This window comes from Mustela erminea, chromosome 19 (genome assembly GCF_009829155.1).
Source record: "Mustela erminea isolate mMusErm1 chromosome 19, mMusErm1.Pri, whole genome shotgun sequence".
NCBI classification, from domain to species: Eukaryota; Metazoa; Chordata; class Mammalia; order Carnivora; family Mustelidae; genus Mustela; species Mustela erminea.
The window spans coordinates 2,447,957-2,467,041 of record NC_045632.1 but is presented as its reverse complement, the minus strand read 5'-3'; the positions used below and the strand labels follow the sequence as shown (position 1 = coordinate 2,467,041).

At 51.9% G+C, this 19,085-nt stretch overlaps 1 protein-coding gene across 3 annotated transcripts in view; it reads left to right on the top strand.

Moving 5' to 3' along the window:
- Positions 1–19,085, top strand: part of OPA3 (outer mitochondrial membrane lipid metabolism regulator OPA3) — a 71,423-nt gene that overhangs the window by 39,569 nt on the left and 12,769 nt on the right. Inside the window, exons 1-2 of one of the 3 annotated variants that reach the window (XM_032323348.1) lie at positions 1,508–1,823; positions 2,532–5,337. The exons of 1 other annotated variant lie outside the window; for it this stretch is intronic. In XM_032323348.1, the coding sequence (XP_032179239.1) occupies positions 1,667–1,823; positions 2,532–2,950 (576 nt within the window). In that variant the 5' untranslated portion in view covers positions 1,508–1,666 and the 3' untranslated portion in view covers positions 2,951–5,337. Of the gene's footprint in view, positions 1–1,507; positions 1,824–2,531; positions 5,338–19,085 lie in introns of those variants that run through there. One more of the 3 variants, XM_032323349.1, reaches the window with a different exon arrangement.

Here is a 19,085-nt window from a genome sequence, read left to right as displayed (position 1 = left end):
GTGTGGGAGAGATGTTCAGGAGATGGAGGAGACACGTGGCTGAGAGGCTGTGGCGGTGGGAAATACCTGAGTCCCAGGTCTCTGGCGTGGTGACAGGATGGACCCAGGAGGAGGAGCAAGTATCTGTTGGGGGTGGGGATCCAGGGTCAGGTCTGGACACAGTGAGGGTGAGGTGTCTGGGAGACGTCTGGGGACCTGTTGGATGCCCAGGTCGGGTGCTGTCCCGTCTTGTCCTGTCCTGGCTCCTCATGGCTATCCCTTCTTGCCAACCCCCCATTCCCAAACGGACCTGAGCCCCAGATCCGAGACTGCCATCGGCCCCTGCTCTGAAAGCCTTCTCTCACACACACGCTCTTGAACTTCACTTCCTCTGCCTGCGTGTGTGCCCGCACCCCGTGTACCCACTCCCTTTTGCATACCCAGGCTCGACCACTGACCCGGCTCCTGCTCTGTTCACAGTGGGATGCTGGGATGGGGGGTGGGCAGTAGAAGCTGGCACTGTCTTTCCTCACCGCTCTCCCGCCACTCTGCCTTGTGGTCCTGACAGGATCATGTGACAGCAAAAGGCCCGGCACCCCAGGGCTGGTGTGTGGTCATCACCTCCCCGTTTTACAGGGGCAGCCCGAAGTGGGCTGTCATGGCAGTAGGTGACAGGGCTCCAGGCCGACCCCATCTTGGCCTGAAGCTAGGGACCTCAGTATGGGAGAGGTTTGCACAGCCCAGACCCCAGGAACCCCACTGCACCAGGGCCTCTGTAACAACTAGCGGAACAGGGCGCCTGGGTGGCTCAGTGGGTTAAGCCACTGCCTTCGGCTCAGGTCATGATCTCAGGGTCCTGGGATCGAGTCCCACATCCGGCTCTCTGCTCAGCAGGGGCCTGCTTCCCTTCCTCTCTCTGCCTGCCTCTCTGCCTACTTGTGATCTCTCTCTGTCAAATAAATAAATAAAATTCTTTAAAAAAAAAAAACCAACAAAAAACAACTAGCAGAACAGCGACCGCAGCGGCGGCAGTTTTGGGGGGACCCTGGGAATGCTCCTCAGATCCCCCCGCTGGCTCCAGGCAGAGCTCGTCAAACATTCCCGCCGCCCCACCCTTTTAAAACAGTGAGAAGTTATATATCCTCTAGTGCATTTTCAAGGTGACAGCTAAGACTTCTCCATGAATTCAAGTAGACGCAGAGGATATAATTTCTGATGTGTCATGAATATTGATGTTTTCCGAGTTGGCGCCATCCTTCCTTCAAAGCATGGAATGCAATCCGCATAACCCTTGTAATTTGGCGCCCACTGCTCTTGGTTTGGGGGGGGTTAAATGAACAAGCTGTTCTCTTACAGTCAGAAATTTCATATTGTTCCTTGAACTTTTGTCCTTGAACTTCTATTCACACTTCCCTTACAGAATTCTGTCTAATAAAGTGTGTGTCAGCAACCACAATAGGTACAGCCGTCCAAATTTTAATTTGTGCTTCACTTCCGGGGACCATAAGATTGTAAGTGTCCTTATTCTCTGGAGTCTCTGGATTTTCAAAATCACTAGCGCACAATTCACGTAAAACAGTTCATATGTTATGCATTTACGTTGATGATTGCAAAACATTAGAAGTGAAGTGCTATATGTTGGACCTGAATCTCCACGGGAACTAGACCGCAGTTCCGTGTATCCTGGATGGATGAGAATTACTGCAGGAGGGAGTCAGGGGCCGGCATCAGCTCTGCCTTGGTTTTTAAGACTCAGATGCCGAGCATCTCCCTGCACAAAGGAGCAGCTAGGCAAGAGAGCTTTGGTTGCAGCAGCCGCAGTGAGCTCATGAGCCTCGTGCAAGGTACGTGCCCCACACCTCACGGCAAAGAGTTCACGGGACGGTTCCCTCCCTCCTCAGGGTTGGTGAAAATCGGGGATGGGAGCCACCAGACTTGCAGAGAGGCTCGGTTAGCCCCGTTCATGGTTGCTTCGCATGCGTTCCTGCATTGCGGGGGCCCTTTCTTTGGAGCCAGGAGGACCCTCTACCCTGCAGCCCTCTGAATTTGGGGAAGCTTTGGAAAGAAATTGGGTGGGGGGGGTCTGCCTTTCTCCTGAGAAGTAGGTTGGATAACTGCTGCTTGGCAATCCCGCTGGGGGCTTGAGGGGAAGAGCAGAGTCTGCCCTTGAGCCTTTACCTTCCAAAGACTTTGTGTCCTGGGAGCTCCTTGTAACCCTGCAAGGGCGTTTCTGCCCCATGCCCCATCTCTGCCCGACCCCCCCCCCCCCAACAGACTGAGGACTTCCCTTCCTGGGCAGGGTTTCTGATTCCCGGCTGCTTGGCAGAATCCTCTGGGAAATTGAGGACCACCTCAATTTCCTGGGGCCACCCCAGGCCGCTGACTCAACATCCCTGGGCTAGGCCTGTGTGGTCTTGTTTAAAGTGATCCCGCCTCCTCCCAGTTCTGGCAGTGGTGTCCCCAGTGCTCCAGCCCGGATATCCCAAATGCAGAGGGGTGGGGCTTGTCGGGGGCTCCTGGCACACAGACCTGACCCCTCTCTTCCCCCGCAGTGTACCACTGGGTGGAGATGCGGACCAAGATGCGCATCATGGGCTTCCGGGGCACGGTGATCAAGCCGCTGAACGAGGAGGCCGCGGCCGAGCTGGGCGCCGAGCTGCTGGGCGAGGCCACCATCTTCATCGTGGGCGGCGGTTGCCTGGTGCTGGAATACTGGCGCCACCAGGCGCAGCAGCGGCACAAGGAGGAGGAGCAGCGCGCGGCCTGGGACGCGATGCAGGACGAGGTGGGCCGCCTGGCGCTGGCGCTGGAGGCCCTGCAGGCGCAGGTGCAGGCGGCGCCGGCACACAGCGCCCTGGAGGAGCTACAGGCGCAGATGCGGGAGGTGCGCGCCCAGCTCTGCGCCCCGGACCCGCCGGCCACGCCCCAGGCGGCATCCGCGTGCAAGGTGCAGGAGTCCGCGCAAGCGTGAACTTGGCGGTGGTTGTGTGTGCCCCGATGTGGCCTTCTCCCCGTACTGCCCCCACCTGCGCTGGCCCTGCGGAAACCCCCAGGATCTTGATGGAACTTGGATTCAGTCAGCCCCTCCTGGCCCGCGGGACCTTCCACGGGGGCCAGGCCCAGCGGTGAAGCCGAATCGCCCTCCAGCCCTGACTCATCGGTACAGCACTGAAGCACATGGACCTGTGCGGTCCCAGCCAGGAGGACAACAGGCTCACTCTTCTGGCAGGAGGAAAAACGAACCGGACTTAAGCTGAATCAAGCTGTGACCCCACTCCCACCCCCACCCCCATGTCTGTGACACCCTTCCCTGGGACGCTCATCCTTGTCACTGGGACACCCCTCCCCCTTGGTGGGTCAGCACAGACCATTGTAAAGAAATGCAGCGTGGTTCGTGCACTTCTGTCCCCGGCGTCTAAGGTGGGCTCTAGCTGGATTTTGGCCGTTCTCTTTGAGGGGCAAACGGGGGCTCCTGGCCTGCAGCTGATCCGCTGAATGCTCTGTCTTCCCCCCTTAACGGGAGCTGAGGTACCCTGCTGTGACCCCAAGTGGGAGATACCAAAAGATCCCCCAACACCCCTTTGTGGTGGAAAAATGACTCCTGTCTAAGGCTAAATCCAGCCCCGGCCCCCTGTTGAGCTGTCCTCCAAGTCCCTCAGCCTTTCCTGACATGCCCTCTTCCGTGGCCTCTCCCGACACAATGTCATCATATTTCTCCTGTGCCGTCCAGATCTGCTGACCTCTGTGCCCTTGCCCTTCTCCCGCTGGGGCTCTGGACTGGTCCGGCCGTCCCCCTTCACGCACTGGCCCCCTCATGCCTCCAGAGCCCTCGGCCCCACCTCCATCCCACTAGACTAGGCCACCCGTTTGTCTTTCTGAGTTTCCTAGGGCTACCATAACCATGACCACAAACTTGATGGCCTAAAACCACTGAAATGTGTTCTCTCACAGTTCTGGAGGCAGAGATCTGAAGCCAGAGTCTCAGCAGGGCCATGCTCTGTCAGCGCTCCGTCCGAGGGCCCTGGGGGGCCATCCTTCTTTGCCTCTCCTGACTTCTGGGCATTTCAGGCATTCCTTGGCTGGTGGCTGCAGAGCTCCAGTCTCTGCTTCCTTCTTCACGTGGCCTTCTCTTGAGTCTCTTACAAAGGCACTTGTCTTTGAATTTAGCCCCCTTCTCCCAAACCTAGGGTGATTTCACTTCAGGGTCCTTAACTTAGTTTACAGAGTTGGGTTTTTCTTCCCAGATACGCTCACGACCACAGTTCCATGGGTTACTGTGTGGACATGTCTTTGGGGGAGCCACCATTCAACCCACTACACCTCCCCGCCCCAAAGAGGACGCTGGGACTCTTGCCAACCCCACGGGACACGTGGCCTTCCTTACAGGGATGATAGGAACAATCCAGAAACCAGCCTTTACCACTGGGTGCCTCTCCCGGGAACCTCACTGACGCGGGAGGTCTGTGTTATGTTGCCCTAATGAAAGAGCCCCAGAGTGAGGAAGACAACTTTAGGATGTGTCTGAGGACACAGGGATCTTCAAAATGGGGGCAAGTCTTGTTAAAATGAGAGAAGCCGATGTGTGTGCATGAGCAGCGATCCTATGAACTCTTTCTCTGAGACCCAGGGGAAGCAAAGGGACTTGCCCAAGGCCACGAAGCCCGTGAGGGACTGGCTTACCAAGGTGGTGAAGTAATCAGAGCAGGGTGGGGGGTGGGGCTCAGTGAGAGCGATGGGAGAAGAAGGGGTGCAGGTGCTAGAGAGCCCTGGTAGGGGAGAGGGGAGCAGGGAGCCGGTTACTGGGGAGGAAGGGTGGTTAGGGATCTCCACAGAGACCCAAGGCATTTCCCAGAGGCAGCATTGGGAGTGGGGGTGGGGGGGCTCAATTTCTGTTCCAAACAGCCGCAGACCACACCTGAAATCTTAGCATTTAGTGAGCAGGGTCAGATCCAAGATCCATTCTACCTGGGCTGGGTTCCAGCAGCTCGAGATGAAGCGGGAGGGGCCAGCTTTCTCTCAACTCCTTCCTCCCTCACCTCTCTGCCAGGGTGTGCTGGGGCAAGGGGGCCTGGGCGGGGGGGCTCTGGACACAACTTCTACCCAGACAGAAACCCAAGAAACTGGGGTCCTGAAAGATCATCTTCGTCTTCTAGATGAAGGGGCGAAACTGATTATAGTGGGAGCTGAGGAGGTGGCTTCTGGGTGGAGGTGTCTTTACAATCGGAAGTGACCTGAGTGGGTAAATGAGAAGAAGATTCAGAGAGAGTGAGCACTGTGAGGATGGGGTGAGGGACGGAGCCAGGTGAGCGGGCTCAGTGCCCGGTTTCCATGGCTACTCCTGGGGGTGCCCTGGGACACTGACCCATCTCTAGAGCACAGGTCGGGGAAGGTCAGTGACTGTGATGTGCTCCCCACTCCCATGATGGCCATAGATAGTGGCCCTTACCAATATTTTCTTCATTGCATTCATGGGAAAATGGAGGCACGGAAAGGGGGGGGTCACCTGCCCAAGGACACACAGGCAGGAAAGAAGCAGGAGTGGGACCAGAGATGGACAGTCTGTACCAGAGCCCAAGCCCCATACCCCTACGCCGGTCTTTACCCTGATGCGCCATTACTGTCCCGTCTCCGAGACTCAGACCTCAGAACTCAGCTCTGCGTGTCCTTCCGTGTGGCCAGACATTGTGGGATGCGTCGGCTTCGTGCACTGGGTGGGATCAGGGTGTGTGGGAATGCAAGGAATCCCCTCTTGATGCACGAGGCTGAGACGGGAGCATGCTTCATTACTCTGGTTTCCTACTAGCTGAAGTTTTGTATATATTTGTGACTCGGGGAGAGGGGTAGAATAAATTCATAAATGGGGGTGCTTGTCTTCAAGTTGATGTATTCTTTTTTTTTTTTTTTTTAAATCTTCAAAAAACCCCTGTTACAACCTTAAAAAAACGTCTTCCGACTCCTTTCATTCAGGAAGCTTTCAGGTGTCCACCATGTCCCCTGCCCTGCTCTCTGTCACGCTAGGGTCCCAGCAGTGAGCCAGACAACCACAACCCTGCCTTGTGGTGTCCCCCGTCCAGCAGGGGGACGAGCATATCCAGACTTTGCTTTTACAACGTTAACCTGTGTGCCCTGCGGTGATTTGGGGAAAAATTGCCTCATTGAATCCAGACGGGACTCAGGACCGACCGGGGGCGGGGGGTGGGGACAGAAATCCATTTCCCATTTACACTGGCTCACAGAAGCCTCAGTGTCTTGAGGGCTCTCTGCCTCTCCCATCTCTGGCTCGGCTCCATTGTCCCCTCTGCCTCTGTTGGTTTCCCAGTCAGACAGCCCCTTGCCTGGAGAAAGCCACTGCTAGAGAAAGTGGGCTTCAGTAAGCCTGTGCCTGATTCATGGGCCCATATGGCCGGCCCTGGGTACTAGCCACTGTGACTCTTGAGGGGCCAGGCCTGGGCCCCCAACCTCAATGGACAGAAGGGAGGGAAGCGTGCCCAAAGGAGAATTGAGGGAGCACCTTCCACCTACTCTTTACAGACAAATATTTACTGAGCACGTACTGCCTGCCTGGCCCCATTACAGTAGCTGGGAATCAGCCAGGAATGAGATAAGGGCTGACCCCTAGGGCAAGAGATGGGCAGGAAAGTCGTAAAGGACTGATCCAATGGCAGAGTTCAGGAGTAAAGAGTTTACTCTCCTCTGGAATATAATAAGGGGAGTCAGGGGAACGAAGACCAGCACCCTTGCCTCAGTTGGCCCAGCTCTGGAGGTTCCTCCTAGCTCTGGGCACCACAGAGGACTGGCAACTTTATCTCGCCTCAGCTACTCCAGACCCAGCTCTGCTTCCTTCCCTCCCCACCTGCAGGTGTCATTCGCCAAAGACTCGGCTGGGATCCTGATACACACAGATCTCAAGTCCACTGGGTGCCTGGGTGGCTCAGTCGGTTAAGCTTCTGACTGATTTCGGCTCAGGCCACGATCTCAGAGGCATGAGATCTCAGACTCACCTTGGAGTCTGCTTGTCCCTCTCCCTCTGCTTCTCTTCTCTCTCTCTCCCTCCCTCTCAAATAAATAAATAAGATCTTAAAAGAAAATAAAGAAGTCTCCATCTCAACCCATGGCGGCAAGCCACAGTGAGAAGCAGAGTTTACGCCATATACGGATCTATGTAATTTACAGTTCACACTTGATGTGTGTATTAAAAATAGGGCATAATTCATGCATCATGTGCCATAGTATATAACAATATAAAAATATTTTTATGTAACATAGCATTGTATAGTATATGTTGTGTGTGTGCATCATTGGAATGAAAATCACCAAACACCCTTAATAGGTACCGTGCGGTCTGGTACTTCTTACCGTGTATTACTTTTCATGAAGAAAAACAACAGCTATAAAAGTATCCTACGTACCTAATATGTATTCTTTTTATTTTTTTAAGATTTTATTTATTTATTTAACAAAGACACAGTGAGAGAGGAAACACAAGCAGGGGGAGTGGAGAGGGAGAAGCAGGCTTCCTGCAGAGCAAGGAGCCCAATATGGGGCTAGATCCCAGGACCCTGGGATCATGACCTGAGCCGAAGATAGATGCTTAACAACTGAGCCACCCAGACGCCCCCTAATATGTATTCTAAACATGTAAAATCCATTATATGCATTTGATAACACAACATATGTTAACATCATACATTATATATTACATACATGGTTAGAACAAAAGTTCCGGTAAATGGTAATTGCCCTCACCATGGGCAATGCACACTTGTTACTTTCTATTTTATTCTGTCTCGTAAAGAAGAGCATATACGTATGTGTATATTATACAGACCTACATAAAGTGGGCTGCCGTGCACCTTTGGCTTTTATTCTTGGCGAGGCAGAAGCCCCTGGAGGCTCTGAGCAGAGCAGGGACAATGAGCTGACTTAGGACCCACCCCCAGTCTTGACGGACTATGGGGGGCAAAGGTGAAGGCCGTCAGTCAGGTAAAGAGATGACTGTGATCGACCAGATGTGGGGGGCATGGTGGCTGGACTGGGGGAGATAGTGGAGGTGGGGAGATGTGGGATTCTGGGCATATTAATATTTCAGAGGTGGAACAGATAGGATTTGCTGAGCGATGGGATGTGGGTAGTCACTGACAGCTTCTAGGTCTTAGCTCTGTGCACCTAGAAGGGAAAGCCTATGAGGGAGGCTGCGGCAGAGCCCCCGCCCTCCCCCATCCCCAGCTCAGCTCAGATTTCCAGATTTCCTCTGGCAGGTTTTTGTTATTCTGAATGGTGGCCAGCTAGGGCTGGGAAGACAGTTCTCATCTTTACTCATCTCTGATGTCACTGAGCTCACCCTTGTGCTGTGTCTCTGACATTCTTTATCTCAACCACACCCCCATCAGGGGATGCTCCTGGTGTCTATTTGGGACCTCCTGGAGGAAGGAGGAGAGTGGAGGTGGTGGGCTGGGACTTGGGACCCCTGGGCTGAGAGCGCCGCTCGCCCCTGGAATGGCAGTGCCCAGGCCAGGCTCCCCAGAGGTGCCTCCACTGGGTAGGGGCGGTTGTGGACCTGGGGGTTGGGGGTGAGGTCCCCGATGGCTCTGTCACATCCAATGTGCCCACCTTGCTCAAAGGGCCCATCCCTGTGCTTTGAACTTTGCACACTCTTCATCAAAGTTCAACCATTTCAGAGAAACCGAAGTCCCCTCCCTGAAAGGAGTCTTGCCTCTGGTTTGGGGGAACTCTGGCAGATCCCCTTTAGGAACGATCTGGTCATACTTGAGATCCCCTTATTAGCTTTCCACTGCTTTCCGCTTTTGACACTCAGCCATCTCTGTGTGCTTCTCTGGCCTGCGTGAGTCTTTCCTTAGGGAGATACCAAGAGCTGAAGGAACCGAATGTGTTAAACATTATTTATAGTTAATATGAAAATCGCCCTCGAAAATTCTGCGGAGGTGCAGAGGGAGTGTCAATGCTTGGAATGATCCAACTTGAAAAATTTTCAAGCCATAGATGTGCACATGGAATGTAACTGTTCTTTTAACTTATATTTTCTGCTTACCTGTACCTCACGCGTTTTTGTAGCTATTTATAGGACATTTGTACTGTTTCTGGAAAATGCCTGTTCTCACTGTCCCTTTAATGTTTGTTTCTGGTAGGCTTCTTCCAACTGAAGTTTTTCATCTTAAAATAAGCAAATCCAGGGTACCCGCCTGTCTCAGAAGAGCAGGCAATTCTGGGTCTTGATGTTGTGAATTTGAGACCTGTGTTGGGAGTACACATGACTTCAATAAATAAACTTAAAAATAAAATTAAAAAGGGGTGTCTGGGTGGATCAGTGCATTAAAGCCTCTGCCTTCGGCTCAGGTCATGATCTCAGGGTCCCAAGATCGGCCCCACATCGGGCTCTCTGCTCAGCGGGGAGCCTGCTTCCCTCTCACTCTCTGCCTGCCTCTCTGCCTGCTTGTGATCTCTGTCTGTCAAATAAATAAATAATAACTCTTTAAAACAATAAAATAAAATAACCAGGTCTATTAGTCTTTTTCCCTTTAGGCCTTTGTTTTTTTTTTCTGTCCTTATTTGAGAAGGACTCCTTTGCCTCAAGGATATCTGAGTACAGCTCTATTTTATCATACTTGTATTCAAGTTTTCTTTGTGTTTCAGTCATATATCAAGAGTAGCTTTTTGTTCTGTAATGTTTTGGTTTTTGAAGAGTGTAAGTTTGGGATCTGTGTTCTTCAGTTTCCGAATGATCGATTGGCCCGTGTCTTGAAGTGTGAGGGATGCTCTATCCTTTCCCGCCTCCTGCAGGAGTGGACAGCAGTACTCACTCCATCTCCTTGACACTGGTGCCTGTTTCTCAGTCCTGTCCCACCGTCCGTTTGTCTGTCACGCTCAACACCATCTTGTTTTGAATGACAAGAGTTTGAAACTTTATATAAATATATATAATTATAAATAAATATTTTAATTAAATAATTACTAATCACTTAACTAATTAAATAAAGATTTTATTTATTTGTCAGAGCAAGAGAGCGAGCACAAGCAGGGGGAGCAATAGGCAGAGGGAGAGGGAGAAGCAGACACCCTGCTGAGCAGAGAGCCTGACTTGGGGTTCGATCCCAGGACCCCAAGGTCATGACCTAAGAGGAAGACAGACATTTAACTAGCTGAGCCACCCAGGTGCCCCTGAACATATGTTTTGATCTCTTCTCAGCCACCCAGCCGTCTTGTTCTTATGTTCAGATTTATCGGAGTTATTCTTGTATTTTTAGAAAGTTAATAGACTTTATATTTTTTGAGCAGTGTTAAGTCTCCAGAAAAATTGAGCAGAAAGTACAGAGAATTCCCGTCTGTCTCCCCCCAGCACCCCCCGTACATTCACAGCTGTTCCTGTGATTAACGTCTGGCTCTCATATGGTGCCTTCGTTACAGCTGAGGAGCCAATATTGACACGTTACTAAAGTCCATAGTTTTCACTGGGGTTTCCGCTCAGTGTTGTACATTCTATGGGTTCAGACAAATGAATATAGTATCATGTCTATATCATATCATATCTAGTATCATATCTTGATACATTACAGTATCACACAGAATGGCTTCACTGCCCTAAAATTCCCCTGTGCTCCACCTGCCCCTCCCTCCTTCCCTGAAGCCCCGCAACCCCAGGTGTTTTTACTGCCTTTTCCAGAGTGTCAGTAAGTCGGAATCATACAGCGCACGGACTTTTCAGCCTGGCTTCTTTCACTGAACAATATGCATTTAAGATTCTCCCATGTCTTTTTTTGTGCTTGATCGCCCATTTCTTTTCATCACTGAATAATGGTCACTGAATGGGCGTACCACAGTTTGTATATCCGCTCCGCTAAGTGTTGACGCACGTTTCCGCAACAGCTTCTCTGCTGGCTTGGAAAAATTTGCTCTTTATGTTGCAAGATCGATTTGGGGGAGACTTTGTGTCTTTCGTCTTAGGGGTCGTATTTCCTGCAGAACAGCTAGGTTCTGTAAAATAAAATAATAATAATAACATCAGTCTGTTGAGTGCTTAGTATCAAGCTGGGTGGTCAGTGAGCTTCGTCGCAGACCCCTTTAATCCCTCCTGTACCTCCCGCCCTGAGCTTTGCTTAGCAACTCGAAGTGCCGGGAATATTGCTGGTGGGACGGAGAGCCGGCGTCAGCCCTTCCATCTGGCAATGAATGTCATGTATTATCCTAAAAGCTGTTCCAGGGGGAGATGCTGCATATGGCGAATCTGCCAGTTGGAGTTGAGAAGAGCGCGGCACCTAAGCAGAAGTCGGAGTTCGTCTTCCAGATTTTAGAATGCCCAGAATTACCGTGTCCCGTGCAAGCATGAGCATCTCCTAGGGACATGCCATCTGATGCCATGTCACCCCACATCTGTATCTCCCTGGGGGCACCTGCAGTCACACGGAAACGTGCTGTCTGGCTAGTCATGCCCGAGCTGGGAGACGGTGGTAGATGATGGATGCTCAGCTCTCTGCAGCTTTCCTAAATTAAGTTCCAGGTATGTAAAACCAGGAAAACGCAACATCGTTGAGAGGAATGAGGTTCAGGCCAGGGCTGAAGTCACCCCAAGGCTCAACAGGTGCACAGTCCCATTGGCAAGGAGGCTTACTCATGCGGCCAGCAAATAGGGGCTGGCTCTTGGCAGGAGCCTCTGTTTCTCCCCCCAGGACCTCTCTAGTGTGGACCGTTTCCTCCTCCCTCTGTCTCTCATTAACTCTCCTGCATTTGCTGAGTCAGCAAATCCGTTAGTATTCTAAGATACCTGGCCAAATCCCAGCCAGCCTGTAACCTCCAGCCTCTTCTCCCCTGACCTGGCGTGGGCAGAATGGAATGGTGCCCCCTGTCCTCGGAACCTGTGAATGTGACCCCACGTGATAAAAGTTTTGAAGACGTGAGGAAGCTAAAGATCTCCAGATGCAGAGATTTTTCTGAATTGTCTAACCCGGATCTTAACTGCCATCACAGTGTGCTCCTGAGACATGGTCAGAGGGAACACACACACAGGAGAGGCCACATGAACATGGCTGTGAGGATGGGATGGGGCCTCTGGGAACCCAGGAAAGCCAGCAGCCACCAGAAGCTGGGAGAGGCAGAGAACTGACTCTCGTCTTGAGTTTTTTGGAGGGACGGCAGCCCACCTGACACCTTGATCTCGGCCCAGTGATGCTGCTTTTGGACTTTGGCCCTCCAGAACTTTGAGAGAATGCATTTCTGGGTTGAGTTGTCAAGTTCATGGTTGTATGTTACAGCAGCCAGAGGTGACTAATACACCCCCACAGTCTCTCTCTGATGGCTAGCCCCCACCCCCCGCTCTCCCAACAGCACTGACCCCTCAGGGAAAGAACAAGCCTACTCCACTTTCTGGAAGAATGGGGGGCCCAGATTTTCCAGAGATTCCTTGTGGCTTTCTGCTCTGTTGCCTGGGAGAAAAAATAATTTCTCAACTATAGACACGCGTATTTCGCCAGTGCATTTAAGTAGTATATACTGAAAGTGTAATTCTACCTTTGCTGGGTACGTTTTACTGAGCAGCTTATTTATTCCAGATTGTCAGAGCTTTGTTTCTATCCTCGGGTCATTTTCCTTATTGGACGTTTCTCTTTTCTCCTAATTATGGTTTTAGTTGAAAAATAAAAATAAACATATGGTAAAGTATATAAGCCGCACTGGTATATGTCTCTGTGAATTCTTACACACATGGATATACATAGTAACCAGCACCCAGATGGAGACAGGACGTTTCCAGGAACGCTCCCTTCTGCTGCCTCCTTGGCAACACCCCCTCCCAGCTGGAACCACTCTTCTGGAATCTGTCACTGTTGATCAGTTTTGCCTGTTCCTGAGCTTTGTATCTGGTGGACTGGTATGGAATGTTCTTTTTTTGGATCTTCTTTTGTTCCATGTAGTATCTAAGAGATGCATCTGTGCTGTTTTGTGTTGTAATCCTCTGTTCTTTTTTGTTGCCGTGCGGTATTCCGTTGTCAACCAAAACACACTGTACTTACCAGCTTGTCTCTGTTATGAGCAAAGCTTCTAGGACTGACCCGGCACAAGGCTTTGGTGGGCATTGCGCTTGGGTATATCTAGGAGTGAGTCATAGGTCAAGAGTGTTTACCCTTTTTTTTTTTTTTTAAGATTTTATTTATTTATTGGGACGCCTGGGTGGCTCAGTTGGTTAAGCAGCTGCCTTCGGCTCAGGTCATGATCCCAGCGTCCTGGGATCGAGTCCCACATCAGGCTCCTTGTTCCGCAGGGAGCCTGCTTCTCCCTCTGACTCTGCCTTCCACTCTGTCTGCCTGTGCTCGCTCTCGCTTGCTCTCTCTCTGACAAATAAATAAATAAAATATTAAAAAAATAATAAATAAAAAGATTTTATTTATTTATTTATTAGAACTTGAGCATGAGTGAGCATGTGCTGGGGGAGCAGCAGAGGGAGAGGGAGAAGAAGACTCTCAGCTGAGCAGGGAGCCTGATGTAGGGTTCGATCCCAGGACCCTGAGATCATGATGTGAGCCAGTCAGTCTCCCAACTGACTGAGCCACCGAGGTGTTCCGAGTGTTTACCCTTTGGAAAAATCGCCAGGGTTTTTTTTTTTTTTTTTTTAAGATTTTATTTATTTATTTGAGAGAAAAAGAGAGGAGAGAGGGAGGAGCAGAGGGAGAGGGAGAAGCAGACTCATGCTAAAAGTGGACACAAGGCTCGATCCCAGGATCCTGAGATCATGACCAGAGCTGAAGGCAAATGCTTAACTGACTGAGCCACCCAGGTGTCCTGTCCTCCCTCCCTTAAGGGGAGAACCTGTTCCTTGCCTCTGCCAGCTGCTGGTGGCCCCCGCCGGCACTCCTGCACTTGTGGCCATGTCCCTCCCATCTCCGCCTCCATCCTCACATGTGGCTTTCTGCTCTGTATCTGTATCTTCTCTCCCACCTTTTATGAAGACACTTGTCATTGGGATTAGGGCCCACCTGGGTAATCCAGGATAATCTCCCCATTGCAAATCCTTAATTTACTTCATCACATCCGTGAAGTCCCTTTGGCTGTATGGAAGACTCAGAGGTTCCAGGCATTGCGGAGTAGACGTGCTGGGGGGGCTGTCCTCCAGCGTCTCACACACACCTTCTGTAGGCTGCCCATTCTCTCCCCTAGTGATCCGATGTGCCCTGCATAGAATCTGCATGCTGTGTTTGAGATGAGGAGGCTTTCTGGCAAACCTCTCATTGGAGCTGTGTGGTAAGACGCTTAGCGTGGGGGACTCTGTCTGTGCTTCTCTAGCGGGTTCGGCAGAAAACCCTAGCCTAGGGGTCCAGATGACCCCTAGCGGGTTCGGCATATGTTCAGCTGTTGATTGGATACTCCAGTTCCTGTGACGAATGCCTGCTTTACTTGTTCTTAATGCTTGTTTAGGTTGTCTTTTGTTCTACAGATTTTGTTTTTGTTTTATTTTGATAAGCCAGATTTTCCCATCTTTTCTTTTATGGTTCTTACTTTTCCTCCCTTGTTTGAGAAGAGCTTCTTCACCCCAAATTATAAATATCCCCATCCAAAGAGTACAGGGCGATTATGACCCCCCATTTTACAGAAGAGGACGCTGAGGCTGAGGAAATGACTGTCCTAGATTTTTAAAAATATTTTATTTATTTATTTGACAGAGTTAGGCAGAGACAGAGGGGGAAGCAGGCTCCCTGCCGAGCAGAGTCCAATGTGGGGCTCGATCCCAGGACCCTGAGATCACGACCTGAGCTGAAGGCAGAGGCTTAACCCACTGAGCAGAGGCTAACCCACTCCTTAACCCAGGAGCCCCAGTGCTAGATTTCACATTTATTGGGTTGCAGGCCCTGTGTGAAGTATCTTATAAGAACCACATCTTTGACTCTGACTCTCTTTGTGTTGGGGGTCCCCCAAACTACCCTCAGGCTCAGTGATTTGCTAGGACTCACAGGACTCAGAAAAACTGATACTCATGTTCATTCCAGTGTAAGGACACAGACTGAAATCAACAAAGGGGAAAGGTGCATGGGGTGAAGTCCAGGGCAGACCAGATGCAGAGAGAACAGCACATGCAAAGGCCCAGAGATGCCAGTGGGAAGGAAATTCATAAAAACATTTTTTTTTTTAACGTTCCCCTCCCTGAGCTTAGAGTGTGCAGCTTAGCGGGGCAGGAATGAGAGGTTGGTGAGCAGGTTAGGCAGGCTCTGGGCCACGGAGAGGAGAGCATGCAGGGAAAGGAGGCTCTGTGTGACCAGACACCTGTGAACACTGCTCCGTCCAGAAATGAATTCCATTTGGGTCATTTCTTTGTTTTCCAGTCATTTATTTTCTACATATCTCAAGGCACAGCAGGCTCCCTAGGAAAACTCAGCAACAATGAAAAACATAAAATGGAAGGATAAAAATCATCTGTGATCCTACTATCCAGAGATGATCAGTGTTCACTTCTAGCTGTGTTTCATGTCCTTGGAACGTGCATGTGTGCCTGCACTGTGTCTGCAGAGAAAAAAATATGCATTGTGTAGATTTTGATAGATATGCATGTATGTACAAAGTGAGAATCATTCTGTCAGATGTTCTGTGTCTGTCTTCTAAGTGATCAGTAAACAGTCTCAGAGGGGAGGGAAGAGATTTCAGTGCAGGATGGGGGTGTTGGTGAAGGGATCCAGGGAAGGATGCTGAGGCGCCCAGGGAGCCGGCACAGCAAAGCTGAGAACCATCCCAAGATCTCGGCAGGGCCCCAGGAGTGATCAACAGCCAGAACGGCAACCTCAGGTCAAGGGCACAGCCCGCCACTCTGGCCCTGTGGGAGAACAGGAGAGATGGGCCCTACCAATACCTTCTCGCATCCCCCTCCTGTCTTGTGGGCGCTGCCCAAACCTCCCGGGCATACAGAGGATGGTTCGCGATGCCTTCCCAAGCCCTCCGCCTCCTGGGAGCAGACAAGGGTGGGCAAGAATGGAAGGGGTGGGACTTAGGGAAGTGTCATAGCCCCAGAGGTCTTTTGTGGGGAGCATGAGACCAGGCACCCCAACGCCAGCTGCTCTGGGGCAGAACCTCCCTGTCCCGTTTGCGTCGAATGTTGGAGCCCAGCCAGTTACTGTAACCGGAGCCAGCGAGAGTTCGTCCCCCCACGTGCAGCAAGCCAGCCAAGACTGACACTGAGCAAAGGGTGCGGTCTTTATTGGTGACACAGGATCCAGGAGAAACGGGCAAATAACAGTAGAATCTGCTTATCAAAACCCATTCGTGATAAGCACCCTTCGTTGAACGCTGCAGCATCCGGGTATCTGCACCCGAGAATGCGCAGGGGTCTGCGCCCTGGTTTTCCCGTTACTCTGCAACATGTAGAGAAGAGAAAGCCAGACACCCTGGTCATAACCAGTCCAAGTTTAGAGACAGGGTTTCCCTTGACCTTGAAGTACCCCTGTGAGACCCTTGAAGGGGCAGCAGGGGCCACGGCTGCTGGATGGTGGTCACCGGGTGATTTCCACTTGGCCATGACTTCCTACAACCAGATGAGCCTCTCCGCTTTGCCCACACACCCATTTCTACCTTCTCGTGGAGTCAGACATTCTTGCGGGACACCCAGGGAACTTCCCATCACACGCTTGGCAATCTGGGACCTGCTGGTGGGGAGGGGAAGGGGTCAGGAGAGGGCAGAACACCAGAAGGGCTGCCCTGTTGACTTGCAAACAGAGAGGACACACCCCTCTAGAGTCAGCAGGGTAGGGACCTCCCTGGGGTTTCCTGGGTGTACGTCCTGCAGTCCTCAGCCTCGGACTTCTGGGGGTCCATGGGGACGACGATGAACTTGTCCCAGGTCTGGCAGCACCGCAGCGTGGGGCGGTGGAAGGGGTAGAAGTTTCTGCAGCAGCTCCACTTGAAGTCCTTGGGGTCCAGGGCCACAGTGCCACAGAGAGCCACCGCTCCCTTCTGGTCGTGAGCACCTCCCCTTGGGGCCACACACGGCTCAGCGTCTGCCCTTCTCCCTTCTCCCGCTCCTTCTTGCCCTTGCCCCTTTTTTTTCCCGCTCTCCTTTTAAGGCGCCAAGTTGGGTTGAACTACAGGAGTTTTCATAGAAAAGCTTCACCAGCTGGGCCCCTAGTGGGATGGGCATCTTGACTTTGGCTCCTGACTCAGCCCAACACTCACCTTCTCCCTCTGAGCCCCGAGGACATACCATTTCTGCTCCCACCGGAGAAGCACGCCCTGCCCCCGGCTGCCACATGCAGCTGGAGGAGGGATCCTCACCGGGGCTACTCCAGAACCCAAAGTGGGGAGCAGTGGGAGGTAGGTCAGAACTCAGCCCCGAGGCTTGCGCCGCAGCAGGGCAGGGGCACCTGGTGGAAGGGAGGCACCGCCCTTGCCCTTCCTTTCTGCGCCCCACCCAGTACCAGCTGCAGTCATAGTCCAGGCCCCTGGGAGCCAAGGATGGGGTCCCAAATGGCAGCTCTGTCCTAGGGCCAGCCCCTTCTGCCTTTATGGTTTGGGTCTGAATTTGGCACAATCCCGGTTTGTGAGAGCCCCAACCTTCAGACCCTGCTGTTCCCCTGACTCACCCACGCAAAGCCAGCCCGGCAGGGTCCCCTCCAGAGACCACAGCCTGTGCTTCTCCAGGGACCAGAGCCCTTCTGTCCCTGCCTGGGGCTCCCAGCCCCTCCAGAGACCGAGGTTCAGCTCACCACTCTGTGTCTCAGTTGAACTGGCTGATATTTCATGTTTGCCTCTTAGATGTTCTCCAGAAAGCCCTCCCATCTTCTGCCACCCCAGAGGGGTCAGACCTCCCTGTCCCCAACACCGTGCTCCCCTCTGGGGGGATGGAGCCTTCCATGCAGGGATGGGAGCAGCAGGAGGAAGAGAGCTACGAGAGAGAGAAAGGGGGTGGTGGACGTGAAGGTGGGGGCTCTGTCAGGAAGAGGCAGGTGATGGGAGGCCCTTACCCAGGAAGATGAGGAGTCGAGACGCCCAGCAGACACCACTCCAGAGCTCTGGCCTGCACCAGGCAGCCCCTGGTTGGTGCATAGTCGGGGAGCCACAGCTTGTGTGTGTGGGGGAAGATGTCTGCTGAGTACTTCCCTTAGTCTTTGCAGGGTGATAAAGAAGATATCTGCCAACCAGATTTACCTGTTCTTTTTTTTTTTTTTTTAAAGATTTTATTTATTTATTTGACAGACAATGATCACAGGCAGGCAGAGAAGCAGCCAGAGAGAGAGGAAGGGAAGCAGGCTCCCCGCTGAGCAGAGAGCCTGATATGGGGCTTGATCCCAGGACCCTGGGATCATGACCTGAGCCGAAGGCAGAGGCTTTAACCCACTGAGCCACTCAGGCGCTCCCAGATTTACCTGTTCTTATAAAGCTTCAGAAGCTTTTGTTAAATTCATAAGTGATAAGTATAGCTTTGTTATGCTACCAAGCCGAATCTGGGTGGGGCTGGTGGAAAGACCTAGCATAAGATGATGACGAAGCCAGCCACAGTCCCTCTTACCCTTTACCTGCTGCAATTGTAGGTAGAATGTTTCCGGAGCATTCTGTGAGTGGTTCCAGTGAAGTTTGGGGCCTGAGGGGGCTTGTGGGAGCCCCCTCATTTGTCACTTGGGAACCCCACTTGGCTGCTACCTGGAATGGGAGGCGTCCTGGGGGACGGAACCTTCACCCTGTGGAGTCTGCTCGAGCTCCGGGTGACTGGTGCCAGAATGGCAGTACACCGTGCTTGTTGAGCAGTTGGGGAGAGCAAGAGCAGTTCCCAGGCTCATTTCTCTTTACCAAAGTATCTTTTCTTTTTTACTTTTTTTAAAGATTTTTATTTATTCATTTGACAGAGAGAGAGATCACAAGCAGGCAGAGCAGCAGGCAGAGAGAGAGAGGGGAAAGCAAGGTCCCAGCTGAGCAGAAAAACTGATGCGGGCTCGATCCCAGGACCCTGAGATCATGACCTGAGCCAAAGGCAGAGGCTTAACCCACTGAGCCACCCAGGCGCCCCTCTCTTTTCTTCTTAAATTGACAACATGTACATAACACATCAGGAATCATTCTAGCCATTCTAAGTATACATTCAGTGGCATTGTATACACGCCCAATGTTGTCTAACCATCACCAGGCAC